Source organism: Choristoneura fumiferana, chromosome 13, assembly GCF_025370935.1.
Source record: "Choristoneura fumiferana chromosome 13, NRCan_CFum_1, whole genome shotgun sequence".
Lineage (NCBI taxonomy): Eukaryota > Metazoa > Arthropoda > Insecta > Lepidoptera > Tortricidae > Choristoneura > Choristoneura fumiferana.
This window is the reverse complement of record NC_133484.1, coordinates 17,443,293-17,459,457: the sequence shown is the minus strand read 5'-3', so window position 1 is coordinate 17,459,457 and position 16,165 is coordinate 17,443,293. Positions and strand designations below refer to the sequence as shown.

Below are 16,165 nucleotides of genomic sequence, written 5' to 3'. Positions count from 1 at the left end.
GGCTGATGGTACAATAAAATATAAAAAAAAATATATCTCCCATAGACGTAAAGGGGGGTGTTTTTTTTTCTCATCCAACCTTGTAGTGTAGGGTATCGTTGGATAGGTATTTTAAAACCATTAGAATCCCTCTAAAATCTAAACCGGTGGGTGGAAAAATTTCAAAAATTTAGGATTGTAGTGAGTATATCAACCTTACAAGGAAAACTATAACGGTTAAGTTTTCTTGAGAATTATTAGTAGTTTAAGAGTAAATAGCAGCCTATACCTAAACTTGGAATATTCCGTACAAAATACGAAATCCTTAGAAAAATATTACTTAATTTTTTCATAATGGCTACGGAACCCTATTTCGGGCGTGTCCGACACGCTCTTGGCCAGTTTTTATTAGACCTATCTACCAGATCCTTACCAGATCCATCGAATGATGCTTAACTTTTTTAAAGTTATCTCACAGAGTGATTTGATTAGGCACGTGCTCCATGCGTCCGTTGAACGCCTCGGCCTACTCGCCCTTGAGCTATTTCTGCTCAATAACACACGTGTATACATTGCATAATTAGTATACTTGTACTGTTATTTGTTCTGTGGTATAGCTCGACAACTCGAGTGTTTTGATCTTAGAGGAATGAAGTAGTGTTGATTTAAAACGTCTAGTCGGAACAAAACAAAGTCGAAACGTCAACAAAAAATGTGCATTGACCCGCACGCAAGTAATAGTAGGTACTTACATTGCGTGGCCATGGAGCTTGCAAGCTACTATCGAGCACCGCAATGTAAATAATGTAATACATGTATGAGTAGTCTAACGTTAGGGCAGTTTGGGATAAAGGGAAACAATTATATTGTTTCGTAGATGTTACCTATGCAGTATTTTTTTTTCAGTAAATTGTATGTGATGTTTGCATTGTGCACTACCTTTATTCCGATGGGTGGAGGTCGAATATTCTATTGGCTCTGTGCACGACATCAGCGGCACCTAGCGTCCGCAACTTTTATGGCTCTGATGCTCTGACGTTTTGAAATTTCATCGCGACATTGTGACAAAAATCAAACCTATAATAGTATTAATTTATAATACAAAATTACTGTGATGTACCGTGATTTGGGTGGACAAAAGGTTGTGAATTCATTTTTGGTCATTAAAATTAAATGAGGTAAGTAAAAATGATTCGAAAACTGTGTTTTATTTTCGTTATGTCAGGGTTTGTTTACTTCATGTTCAGTTGTACTTTTACTGTAAAACGAAAAGATAAAGCTATCTTATTGGTTTCATTGAATAAAAGTAAAATTATATAATTGTTGTTATATCGCTAGTAATAAATTGATATATCGTTTTCAAAACAAAATGTAGTATAATTTTGAAGACCGGTTTTGTGAGTATCTTATCTTATCTTATCGTTAGGGGTCCTTGCGGATACACTTGGACCCGTAGGGATCTTTTGTGTAAGTGAGTATCAATCACTCAATATAAAATTTCAACCACAAACCGTTTCATAAGGAAAATTGTTGCTGGACATGTCCGAGATGTCCTCTACATCTCTACATTCTCTACATTAAGAACAAAACAGGAACAGTGTTCAATAATTCAAGCTCGCATCATAACACAAACATCTATTACTAAAATTAGGTAGTTAAAGTCTATACAAATTGCTTTGTTAATGACAGATTCATATGAGTATGACAGATGACAGAGCCAGAACTATTTCTACTTTTGGCCACCATAAGCGCTGCAATAGATTTCATCACCCCCACCTAATACTTCGCACCCTCCTAATACTTACACCTATAATGATGAAATCTTTTTGGTATAAACAAGTATATCTTACGGTACCTTTACGAAATAAGTTTTACAATGGAAGTCTATGTTGGCTAAGCTTACTTAACGTTTATTATGACAAAGTATCATTTGTTTAAAAGTGGTTCAAGTACAAATCAGTAAAAAAAGGGTAAGGGCTCTTTAAAGCTTGTTGTTTTAAACTCGCACACGTTTTTTGTGCTTTCATGAGTTTTTTAGCCCTTTTTAGATTTTTTTTGCCCTACAAGAAAAGAAACCCTTATCGCTATATCCGCCCTTCCTCGGCTTAGTGCTAGAAAGCTGTAATTTTGCTTAAGTAAGTAGGTATGTATTTTGAATGGTTAACTAAAATAATAAAATAGAGATAAAAGAAAAATTGAAAAAAAAAATATTGTAGGTAGGTACTTACATGAAAAAAAACCTTGAATAAAAATATTTTGAACAGAAAAAACGCTCGCCGTGATCGCGCGAAGTCGCGGCTGGGCGTTTAGCCGCATTCACATTTTAATCTGTCGTGTTGTGTTGTGATGCTCTCGTCTCTCTCTCTCTCTCTCTCTCTCTCTCTCTCTATAGCTTTGATGCGACACAACACAAGTCGTCACAACACAAGCAGCCACAACACAAGCCGCTACACACACTGCATCAGATAATGTGAACGCAACCATATAAAATGTATGAAACCGATACCGTTCTGATGCGTCACGACGACACAACACGACAGATGTGTGAATGCGGCTTTACATCTTCATAGAGGAGTGGCGGAAATAAATCTAGTGTTACTTGAGTGCTTTATTTAACGTCTGAAAGCTAATTAATATACTGAAGAGGCTTTACGATCGCGTGATCTTTTATGGGGCAGCTTAATTGGAGTGGTGATTATGTCATACGTTACTCCAATTAAATAGACAGCTCGTCGCAGTTTTACTTAATAATAATATCATGGGACACTTGACACCAATTGAGCTAGTCCCAAACTAAGCAAAGCTTGTACTATGGATACTAGGCAACGGATTAACAGATAAATACATATTAAACATCCAAGACCCGAGAACAAACATTCGTATTATTCATACAAATATCTGGCCCGGCCGGTAATCGTACCCAGGACCTCAAGCTTCGTAGTCAGGTTCTCTAACCACTTGGCCATCCGGCCCGGTCAGTTCGACCGGGTTTATGAGTAGAGTTATTGATTTTTATTGATTTTTACTGAACGGGCGATTGTTAGAAGCTTTTGTCTAACTTGTATTGGTCATCGTCACTACGCCTCACATGCGTCTCTGTATTTTTTTTACGAAACCGACAGGAACAAACGTTCCTACACATGGATATGTCGTGTTTGCATCGTACTTCCTGCGTCAACGACCAACGTACGTCAAAGCACGCGATCACTATCGGACCCGATGATTAACACCGTACGGCGAATTTCCGCATCTTTACAATCTTGTTAAATACTGATAAAGTATTATTTTTATTGTTGAAAAAATAATTCGCACATTTGTGTAGAGCTTAGCTCGGCTTCACAAATATATTTATACTCCCTCCGGCGTCTTACGTCAAAGTCGTAAAATGTCCAGTGTCGAAATACTGATCAAAACGGACCTTTTGATAATGTTAATATTTAATAATTTAGTGTAGTGGTACAATACAATACAATACAAAGACTCTTTATTGTACAACACCAGATATAGTAAGCGATACAGAAAACAGATACACAGAGAGAGAAAAAAATTACATGGTGAGCAATAGGCGGCCTTATCGCTTAAGAGCGATCTCTTCCAGGCAACCTTTTTTACAGAAAGAAGGAAGGACTAGTTTACAACAGGTGGTGCATCAAAAGTAGATCAGAAAATTTAAACGTAACACCTAACACACGTACGTGGTATCTATATACATAAAGCCGTTTTCGGTGCAATTTCGAGCCCTGTGCCTGTGTCGAATAAAATCATACCTCATGCGCTTGCCACGCACGGCGGCTCAGTCGAGTCACAGAATAAGTAATAGCACAAGTGGTCGAGTCGAGACCCAGCTTTATAAGCCGTTGAGAATGTGCTCGCGGATAGCCATCCAGTTACTAAACTATTACCAAGCAGGAAGTGTGGAATGGGCTGTGAGGTTGGTAGGCCTTGTGGGACTATGAAATTCGAAAATCGAAGTTCGTATCGTACCGTCCCTCTCACTTGTATTAAATAATATTAGTCAGCGGGACTTCTGGGCACGATTATCAGGCTCAGGCTATGGGGTTGAGATAACGGACACATAATTATTTCAATCTCTCACATATTTATATTGTTTACTTATCTATCTCATTCCTACTTACCTACACTCACATGCCCTACTGTTGCAAGACTTACATGAGGTATCTCATAGCTGTGTGATGTTTAAGTGTTTCTTGTTAGGTACAAACTTAGGTACCTACTTCTACTTTACCTACCGTAAACATCAACAGCATCGACTATCTTCATGTTTGGCTGTGAAATTCCTACCTACCGTATTTTAGATAATCTTAAGCTATTAGTGTCTCATTCCGAATACTTAAGCAGATCGTTCGTTAACTAGTTACAAAACGCCTGTAAAAGTTTTTCAAAGGAATTTTTCATTTAGATCATCTATGAACATTAGAGTAATGTACCTGCTTATTCAAAATTAAGTACTCTAAAAAGTCATTGGTCGTACGATGGAAATGATTCATTTATCAAAACGACAAGCCTCCAAATCCTGCAAGTCGAGGCGATCCCCTTCAATATCAAGCTACAATGTATCAGACGTTATAGTAGTGTCTTCGCTTTATCAGCTTTTGCAAACAGCTTGTCCCTATCTACGCATGATAAAAGAATGACTGTCACAGATATTTTGTGTATTGAAGGATCGGCAGGTGTAGATAGATACTGTATGCTAAATAAAAGATAAAGAGTACGTGAATTGCCGATAACTATGGGATTGCTGGATTAATAATATCCTGTGCTGTATGTGTATGGGTATTGCATATAATATGTTATTTTTGTTATTTTTATTTTTTATTATCACCATGCCTCTTGCTTTGTGCCTTATGCCCGTCACTTGGTTAAAACGTAGGCTTAGTCTTAGCTGTATGGGTAATATTTCAATTTGTTTAATTATATTATAAATTTATAATGTAACAAGTGAAGCTGTCGTTTAGCTCAAATTTGGGCTCTGCAGAAAATCAGCGTTGCTGCACCCACTGTGTAGCAACACATGCTGAGTGGAGACCCTTTTTCGGTGACAATTGGTGTCATCACCATACAATCTTTTATAAATTATGCTTGTATAGTAATATATTATTGTTTTCAAATCATTTTTCTTTCTTTCTGATAATTTAAGTTATCGATTTATTCACTTGCGCTCAATGATGGGTTTAATGGTGGCAATGTGTATCTTTGGTTGCGCAATAATCGACAACTCACTTGATCTTAATTAGTGTCGATGTTTTTAGCACTTCTTGAATATTTATTTTCGGAGATCTTTGAAACCGTTGATTGATTTCGATGCTTTATATATATTTGCTATGAGGGTGGGGGCGAATAATCATTCTAGCTTGATCTTATATCTGGGCAAAGGCGTGTTTTTAAGTTTCAGCACAGAATAAGTTTTTACAGTTTCAGCCGGAGCGAAGTTAGGTTGGCTACGGCTAGGTACTTTACTAGGGTTGCCAACTATACTGTTAAAAACAGTATTATACTGTTTTTCACTACATTATACTTTTTACTGTTGAACTAAAATAAAGTATGTAAAATACTGTTTTCAGCATCAACATTGCCTAACACTATCACACACTAAGTCAGTACCTGCAGCATATATAGTCACAATAGTGGTGGTTCAGAACGAATCTGCCAATGTTAATTTAATAACAATATACCTCGTGAGGCTTTTAAAAATGAAACTAAATTTATAACTTGTGCGAGAAGCACCCAAAAATTTGTCTTTAAAACATGAAAAGAAGAAAAATGCTGTTCATTTTTCTAAAATACTGTTTATTTCCCTTCTCAGACGTAAATATACCTTATTTCTTGTATAAAAAGTTGGCAACCCTATACTTTACCTACCCATTGGTATTTAAATTAGGGCATTATGATTATGACACACTATGATTGAATTAAGGGTATTTTGGGAAAACAGATGGAATACAGAGAGGAAGTAGTAGGTACTCTTACTCGTATTATCGTTTTTTTCTTCGTATAGCTACCTTACCTACCGCTTAGATACCTTGCAGAGCCACGGTGGAGTGTAGCAAAAAACCTTTCAAAGTTGATAAAACACTGCATGCACTGCTAAAAAAAATTTTTTTTTCTTTAAATAAAATAGGTTAATAAAATCATTGATCAAATCATACTTAGGCTGCGTTTTCACCAGAGATGTGTGAAGATGCGTTGTGAGGAATGTGTTTTTCATGTACCAATAGAAACGCTTCAATTAGCTATCCTCGCTCCGCTCAGCTGTTTCCACTAGACCTGTGCAGTGCGAAGATAGGTAAATGAAGTGTTTCTATTGGATCATCAATAACACATTCCTCGCATCGCAACGCATCCTAGCACACCTTCTGGTCGAAACACAACGTGTACTCTATAAAATTAGAGTCATGTCATGCATGTTATAAACACCAACATTGATCAAATCATAGTTAGTGTCAATCATATGTTTGTCACGTGACGTCACTGTCACTGTCTGTCGTAATTATTGTAACAAGTTTATGTAATAGCAATCATTGATTCACTCTTGAACTTCCTTTGAACTGTTGCCTTGAAATCATGCGCAATCAGACATGATGCTCTTATAGTTTATTTACGTACGAGCTTCTTTTTCTAAATAACAATCTGCCAAATGCGTGTGAGTGTCCGCACACTACGAACAGCTCGCCTCCGTCCGCATACAATTAGCTTATCGCTATCCCGCGGTAACCATGCAATTCCGGGATAAAAACTATCCTATGTCCTTCCCCGCGACTAAACTAATTGGTTCAGCGGTTTAGACGTGAAAAGGTAACAAACAAACAAACAGAATTACAAACTTTCGCATTTATAATATTATTTGGATAGACTTGACTCGTGGCTTCGCACGCGTAATCCATTGTATTGGATCCGACAGTTGAACTGAAATTCCGGGATTTTAACAAATTCCAATGGGAGACCCTGAAAATTACATCGTGGATTTCATTAACGTTGCATATAGAATAGCCGCGTCAATTTTTATGTCTTCTCATCCTAGCAGTTGAAATTTCGAGATTCCCGACGATCCCGTTGGAATATCGGGATAGTGGTAGTATCTTAGGGAAAAGTAAACCAAAATAAAAACACGATGTAAAGATACAGATGATATGTAATCTACTGTGTAGTTATTTATTAATTATTCGTTTAGGCTGATATAGACATCAATTAATAAGTCTAGCAATGGCGCCAGTTTTAAATTGCTCTGTCACAATTGTGACTATTAATTGGTCTAAGTAATTGTAAAATATCACCCTAGTTTCAAATACAATTGAACAATTCCCACGGAAGAGCATAAAAATGCCGAGCCCGGCTTGCATTGTGGAAATCTCCCGCACCCCGCATAAGCGCTCTATATCGACTAATGAAAACGGTTCCCCGAATGCGGGTCCGGCTTGCATTGTGGAAATCTCCCGCACCCCGCATGAGCGCTCTATATCGACTAATGAAAACGGTTCCCCGAATGCGGGTCCGGCTTGCATTGTGGAAATCTCCCGCACCCCGCATGAGCGCTCTATATCGACTAATGAAAACGGTTCCCCGAATGCGGGTCCGGCTTGCATTGTGGAAATCTCCCGCACCCCGCATAAGCGCTCTATCGACCAATGAAAACGGTTCCCAGAAGCGGTTCCTATGGCATGCGTCGTGGAAATCTCCTCGTACCCCGCATAAGGGCTCTATCGACCAATGAAAACGGTTCCCCGAAGGTTCCTATGGCATGCGTCGTGGAAATCTCCTCGTACCCCGCATAAGGGCTCTATCGACCAATGAAAACGGTTCCCCGAAGGTTCCTATGGCATGCGTCGTGGAAATCTCCTCGTACCCCACATAAGGGCTCTATCGACCAATGAAAACGGTTCCCCGAAGCGGTTCCTATGGCATGCGTCGTGGAAATCGACCGTACCCCGCATAAGGGCTCTATCGACCAATGAAACTGAGCCTTTAACGTTGACTTGTGTTCAGGCACACCAGGGGGGCTAGATACGAAATTCGAAGTTTATATCGTACCTACCGTCCCTCTCAATCTCTTATTAAATAATATAAACGTCTCGTATTAAATAATACAATTCGAATTTTGCACTTCGTAGTATTGGTTTACGGCCAGCCCCATCGACCGGCATGCATGGTTTAATTATTAAAGCCGGAAAACCAGCAGCTGCCGGCGACCTTGCACGCCGATAATTGCATGATTATTGAGAGAATTTAGCGACCGCTACGCAATTTACTATCGATTGTAACTGACCTTAATTTGAATTGGTCAAATTTGAACACGTTTTATCTTTAATGGTCAAAAGCTTTTTCATTACAGTATGTAGCTCTTGATTTTTTTTTAATATTAGCCTGTGACACTGTCGTGTATTTTGATAAAATAATCTTGAGTGTTAACATTTCGATTCGCAGCATTTCTGTAGATATTGCTGATAAATGGTGAATGTTTTTCCATCGTATATTGTCGGATAAGCGTATATCTCGCTTTCTCAATCAGGTGCAGTCAACTTCAGTAAGGTAGTTAAGAAAGCAAAATAAATATCAACTTTTCCGACAATATACGAGTATCTATAGGTACAGACACATAGAGAAATTTAAGAGTAAGAATATTAAGCTGCGTAATATACTAATATGTATGCTAGTTTCAAGTTAATCCAAACACTCGCATAGGATCAAAATTAACTTGCAAGGTTTGATGCTAACAAACGAATACTTACACACAGTCTTTCATGATTTCAGTTAACTTCGACAGACGATTAATTACATTGGTAGAAACTAGGTACTATAAGTAATTAACTTATTGGTCAAATAACAATTACATTATTATAAGTAACTAGCTTTGACCGCGGGTACGCCCGCGTGGAATTCGGTTATCGGGTGTTCGTGTGCAAAAAGTAGCCTATGTCACTCTCTGGCCCATAAACTATCTCTATGCCAAAAATCAAGTCGATCTGACGCTCCGTTTCGACGTGAAAGGCGGACAAACATACATATAAACACACAAACACACACACTTTCGCATTTAGTTATGGATTTACCTAACTGAAAAATTGCTGTGAGTTTTATTACCTATTTGAAATAAATGAATTTTAATTTAATTTTTAAAGGTCAAATTTGACAAGCGACATTGACGTGACACTTAAGAGAGACACCAAAAAAACTGAAACATCAAGAAAAACCGCGCTTTTAAGCGATAAGACCGCCTATTGTCTACCATGTTTTTGTGTTTATATTATATTATTGTTGTAGGTACCTATTGTAAAAACCTATCTTCATTTTCTCGACATAGGCACCGATGTGCATTCGAGTTGATTACGGCGTATCTTGTTAAGGGCGATAAGTTTGTGTCATCCACTCATAGTTTTTTGAACAGAACACCAATCGATAGTAGGTACATTTGTTTTTCAATACTATAGTTCTTTGCCTACAGATCGCGATCCTCAGAGAGGACACAAAGTCCCTTCAGGAGACAAAATCGTTAATTTTAATTTAGGCTAAAACCTGCAGGGCTACTACGAAACTCGAAATTCGAAGTTCGTATCGTGCGGTCCCTCTGACACTTATACTATTTAATACGAGGGCGAGAGGGACGGTACGATACGAACTTCCGAGTTTCGAGTTTCGTAGTAGCCCTACTGGTTCGAAGAAACTTTTAAGTGACGAAAAAGTACATCAATAAAATTCTCACTCAAATTTATAAATATGTCAAATCAACTTTGTTTCAACGCTCTGATCGTTTCCCTGAATAAGTAGGTTATGTGGTTATACCTATATAAGCTATAAAATCTCAAAGGTCTTCAAATTTATTCAGTAAGCGCGTTATTTATTTTGTCTCTACTCTTAGAGTAAGTAAAGTAAATTATAGGTATTTCACGTCTACATGAAATACCTATGCTTCACTTTACTTATTCGCTACCAATGGACGGATGTACGGGCGAACGAATAGAAGTTGATAGCGAAGGAGCATGGTAAAAACGCTTTTCTTATTGCATCTCTGCAAAGTAACGCAAGAATATTTTTTTCCAAATATCCCGCGGGAACTATGCAATTTTCCGAGATAAAAAAAATCCTGTCTTCTTTTCAGGATTTTAAACTATCACCATGAATGAATCGGTTTTGGCAGTTTAAGCTTGAAGAGGTAACATACAGACAGAAAGAGTAACTTTCACATTTATAATTTTACTAAAAAAGTAGGGATACTTTAGGCACGTTATTTTGGAGCTACATGCGTTCATTTTCTTCCGAGATAACCCGTAGTTTTCTGGCGGCGAGTCTTCAGATGTACTCGTACTGAACTGAAGAACGGTCTCGGTCTCGGGACGGTTGAGAAAACGACACGCGTGCGCACCTCTAGTTCAACGGCCAAGTTCGTCGGCCAATCACGTCGCAGGATGTCCCCAACTATCACGTCTTTAGTTCTAAATAGTTGAACATCTGATAAATGGGTCACAAGCGGCGACGGTAATATTAATATCTATGAAGTCATTCGATTTCCCCTAAAAATGCCAATCTTGTATTTTCTAAAAATACTTTTTGGCATCGGCTTTGAAGACGAGTCCTTTAGTGTTGAGTCTCAGTCGTTTATTGTCGCACTTCATCTTTTTAAAGTGCCGATGAAGTTTAATGACCTTTTTTTAAGGGTTCCGTAGCCTTAATGGCAAAAACGGAACCCTTATAGTTTCGCGATGTCTGTCTGTCTGTCCGTCCACGGCTTTGCTCAGGGACTATCAATGCTAAGCTGCAATTTTGCACGAACTATGCCGACAAAATGGTACAATAAAAAATCAAAAAACAATTTTTTTTAGAGTAACTCCCATAGGCGTAAAGCAGGGGTGATTTTTTTTCTCACCCAACCTTGTAGTGTGGGGTATCGTTGGATAGGTCTTTTAAACCATTAGGGGGTTGCTAAAACGATTTTTCTGCAAAACATTCAACTTTAAAGTGCAAATTTTCATTAAAATCGAGCGTCCCCCCCTCTAAAATCAAAACCGGTGGGTGGAAAAATTTGAAAAAATTCAGGATGGTAGTGGTATATCAAACTTGTAAGGAAAACTATAACAGTTAAGTTTTCTTGAGAATTATTAGTAGTTTAAGAGTAAATAGCAGCCTAAGGTATAAAATATATCTAAACTTGGAATATTCCGTACAAAATACGAATTCCTTAGAAAATATATATATATATATATATATATATATGCTAATCGCATAAAGTCGTTATAACATATTTATGCAACTTTGGCCGTGTCGATATCTTTGCACTTGACTTATCTTTACTTCAAAAAAGATAACTTTTTACTGGATTACTAAAACCTATGAAAAACAAAAGAAAAAGTTATAGCTGAAGAGGAAAAACGTTTATTCTGCAAGAAGGCCGCAAAGGACTCTTTTACATGCAAGGGCTACTTTATTAATTTTTATACTACCACGTTTTCGGAATGACCTCATTGCCAAAAAGAATGCGCCGCAAAAAACTTGGTAGAAAGTCCTTTTTTCAGAACAAAAATTTATTAAGTTAAATTCCATATTTTTACTCTTAAAGCAAACAAAATAAAGTAGGTAAATTAGGAACATATAGATGAAAAATACCCGAATTTAAACCCTATAGATTCTCTGCTTGAGAAGCCATAATGTCAAAACACTAAGGTACCACGGCTTTTTTTTCCACAATATCCCCACCAAATTTGTTCTAAACTGAGGCCGTATTGCCTAACGTTTCTGACGCTTGCGATCGCAATCAAATGACAGTTTTTTTATGCGAAATCTGTCATTTGATTGCGATCGCGAGCGCTAGAAACGTTAGGCAATACGGCGTCTGGTTCGGCGATTTAAACGAAGAAATAACAGACAGACAGATAGACGGACAGAGTTATTTTCGCAAATATTACTAAAGAAGTCCATCTTTACTGTTTTATGTAAGTAGTTGAGAGAAACATAACAAAAAAACAACCGGATCGATTACTTCCTCTTTTTTGAAGTCGGTTAAAAATAGAGCTAGAATAAAATATTTACAGCGGACTAATGGATAATTAAACATGTAAACAAACGGGATAAAACACATGGTGATAATCGTTTCTAAATCTCAATGAACTGGCTTACTTATGACGATAATAACTATAAATAGGGCACGCTTCTATAAAAAGAGTGCGTGTTGAGATGAAAATCACTATTTTTTAAACATGAATATCACACGGCCTAATTTTTGTATTATCTTTTGTTTTCTCGTTTCATTTTTTTTTCTAATTATTTTAGAGCATATCCAGATAATTCACTGGTTTCATATCAAACCGTGTTTTTCTTGATTTCCGTTAACATCGACAGATGACTCTTTTTTTTAAATTCTTTTGCTAAATATCTATTTATGAATTAAAAATGCTTAAGTTACGGACTTTAACGCATTCACTGCCACATGACTTGACTTGACTGACCACAGGTGCCACCGACGCACATGTGCGTTCAAAATGTATGAATAATTTTGACAGCGGCACTGGGGGAAAGTTCCAAAAACGCATATATGCGTCGGTGGCAGTGAATGAGTTAAAAAACCGATATAAATTGAGAGCGATCACTGTTTGTGCACAATAAATTATCAAAATTGATTAAGTATCTTTTAATCAGTAGATTTAGGCCATAATAGTGTCTTGGAGGAATTAACTTCATTTGACCTGTTGAATGTTCGCTTAAAGTTAAATGAAAGTCAGTTTTTTGACAGGAGAAATATCGCTAGATGGCGTTAATATCGAGAAGTCCGTTTGACGTTACAGACTTGTTTGTGATTGGCTCATTTATTTGTTTAACCAATCACAAACGTGACGCAAAGGTCTAATTTGTCAAACAGACCTCACGAGACTAGGTAAAAAACTTATGTAAGAAGATGACAATGTTGTATGTAGTAGTAACGTGTCTGTATATGTATATAAGTCGACGTTCCACATTCGGAAAATGACTTAACCATATCGATTCTTAAGTTTTTTAGCTATACCTAGCGCCAACTATTCTGCCACAGAAATCCTCATTAGGTGAGGACTAAAAACCAGCAACTTTACTGAATCCTTTTTACAAAATTGTATTTAATTTATTTGTATCTAATTTTTTTTTATTTTGAAAATAAATATTATTTTAAATATTAGTTTTATATGCATGCATGTGTGTATTAAGTCAGTGTTTCTGTATGTGTATCTATTTTATCAGCCAATAAACCATTCTTATTCTTATTCTTATATTTAATAGTAGGCTGCTATCCTCGCTATGCTCAGCTGTTTTCACTAGATCTGTGATGTGCGAGGTAACTTGAAGCGTTCCTATTGGTTCATGAAACACACAATCCTCACAACACAATACATCCTCGCCATTGTGTACTGTACCTACCACGCACGCAGCCGTATTGTACCTATTGTAATCCTATGTTTCTTTCCCAGGGCAGACTAGACTGGTCGAAGCCAATCCTCTGCCAGCTCGATACCATCGCGCCAGACTACGAGAAATGGGTGAACAGCGCGGTCTTCAGACATTGCCGCATTTTCTCCAGCCCCCTCCTAGAAGCCATGACCTTCACACCCTGGTACCTAGTGCCAGCATTCTGGATACCCATTATACTGTATCTGGGTTATACACAGTTCAGCGAGCACGTGCTGAGTAAGTATTGGACAAGGGCTAAGTCACTGGCCATTGGAATAAACTTTTGCTATTATCAATATAATTTTGTTCATAATAATTTAAGATACGGGGGTCCACATGCTTGACAGTTATTTTTTTAAGTAAATTGAGAATATAAGTAATTGAGAAACAAATAAATTACTCAAGTTCAAATCATTTATTCAGTAAATAGCCGTAAATGGACACTTTTACACGTCAGTTTTTAAACTACCAAAAGAAACCATCATTGCCAAGAAGAATGCGCCGCAAGAAACTTGGCAGAAAGTCATTTTTTCAACATAAAATAATTACAAATAAAATACTTAAAAACTACAGTATACAATTAAATAAAAAAACACAAAATAATAATAATACAGGGATGTATGGGGTCCCTTAATTACAAAACTAAACACTAACTATTATCTACGTTCAGTGGAAGTGTAGACTGCTTCCACCGTCATAAATATAAAAAAAAACTGAAATTTACATTTCAGGTCAAGTAACCATTAAGCTTTTGGATTCCGAAGGCAAGCTCACTCTATTCTAGAGCTTAATTTATAATGAAAAACGTTATGTATACCTACGCACCAATTCATAAATTAACTATAATACTTGCTCTACGAATTTTTCCTACATTTCTATCGTCGTACCTAGTCGTAATCCTTATCGGAAGCGATCCGTTCCTAACCATAACATAATTTCCTCATTTTAACTTGGGTAAAGTTAGTTATTAGTCGCGCAAAACATAATAATAGTTAGACGTAATTTTCTACAAGATATCGATCGCAGTTACTTTTATAAGAGGACCTCCCGATATTTCGACGTAACTCACGGGGATTACTAATGTACCTCATCATCATCATCATCATCATGTCAGCCGAAAGACGTCCACTGCTGGACATAGGCCTCCCCCAAGGCTCTCTACTCAGACCGGTCTTGTGCTTTCCGCATCCACCGCGATCCCGCGATCTTAACCAGGTCGTCGCTCCATCTTGTTGGAGGCTTACCGACAGCTCTAACTACTAATGTACCTATGGGAAACAAACTTTTCCCAAAGTATCACATCCCAAAATATTTTACTCAAATTATCATTTGGCAAAATATCATTTGCTAAAACAACTTATCGCAAATTTACAGTTAGTAAGTAGTAGTAGTAGTGGTAGTTGTGCAAGGTCCGCCCGGATTGCTACCACCATCTTGCTCGCTAATCCTCTCGTGAAGCAGCAGTGCTTGCACTGGTGTTTCGGCGTGGAGAGTAAGACAGCCGGTGAAATTACTGGCACTTGAGGTATCCCATCTTAGGCCTCTAGGTTGGCAACGCATCTGCAATACCTTTGGTGTTGCAGATGTTTATGGGCGGTGGTGATCTCTTACCATCAGGAGACCCTATTGCTCGTTTGCCATCCAGACGAATAAAAAAAAATGAAATTTTTTTTTTGGCAAAATATTTTTTTCAAAAATAATTACTTAGTCATGTTTCATATTACCAAGTATTATTTAGTCAAATGTATCGTTTGGCATAAAGCACTCTTCCAAAAATATTGCATGGCATAACCTACTTTTCTGGTAGCAGTTCGTTTCTGTGGGGGACGCAGTTCTAACCTAACCTAACCTACTTTTCTGATAGCAGTTCGTTTCTGTGGGGGACGCAGTTCTAACCTAACCTAACCTACTTTTCTGGTAGCAGTTCGTTTCTGTGGGGGACGCAGTTCTAACCTAACCTAACCTACTTTTCTGATAGCAGTTCGTTTCTGTGGGGCCAAAAGAAAACGTTTGCTTAATTTATTTATAAGAGCATTACAGTAAAACCAATGCGCTGTAAAATTCAAATTATACTTACAATAAAAAACAAATTATACAAACAAAAAAAAAAGGTATTTTATCCTTGCTTCCCTATAGCGACGGAAGAACACGCCCTCTGGCCAGAAATCGGAGTGCAGGAACATCTGCTGGTGCTTAGCCGGCACTTGGAGTCTAAAAGAGCGAAAATTGTTGGCTCGATTTTTTTTTAATGTTTTTTTTTTATTTAAGATTATAAACTTATAGAAAATACAATCATATACCTAAGAGCTAAATACTACTAAATAATAAATCAACTAGCTAACTTAAATAATATTTTTATATTATATAAAAAGACCGCCTCGAATCGTTCCTGGCGCAAAGGTGCCCAACACGCTTGCCGCGTTGAACGGCGATAGATAAGCCTTTGCATCAAGAACGACTCGGAGCGAGAGTCCAATCCCCGGTCCCGCAGCCGGCGTCCTACCTCTACACCTTAACAAGTGGATTCGCAGAAAGGCAGTTGGGTGAAAATCCCGGAATTTTAGAAAATATAAGAGCCACTTGAGTTTCATCGGTAAAATGTAACCAAAAATAAGTGGGCATTTTATCTGGTTTTTATGTTGCTGTCGGTATTTGAATGAATATGACTCACGATGTGTAAATAAATAAATATAATCCGGGAAGTGGGACTAATATAATAAATGCGTAAGTTTGTAAGTCCGTTTGTTTGTTTGTTTGTTACTTC

General features: G+C 37.5%; 1 protein-coding gene across 4 annotated transcripts in view; it reads left to right on the top strand.

Moving 5' to 3' along the window:
* LOC141434187 (fatty acid 2-hydroxylase-like) overlaps window positions 1-16,165 on the top strand; it is a 106,137-nt gene that overhangs the window by 16,881 nt on the left and 73,091 nt on the right. For all 4 annotated transcript variants that reach the window (XM_074096546.1, XM_074096544.1, XM_074096543.1 and 1 more), the window contains exon 3: window positions 13,422-13,638. In XM_074096546.1, the coding sequence (XP_073952647.1) occupies window positions 13,422-13,638 (217 nt within the window). The remainder of the gene's footprint in view (window positions 1-13,421; window positions 13,639-16,165) is intronic.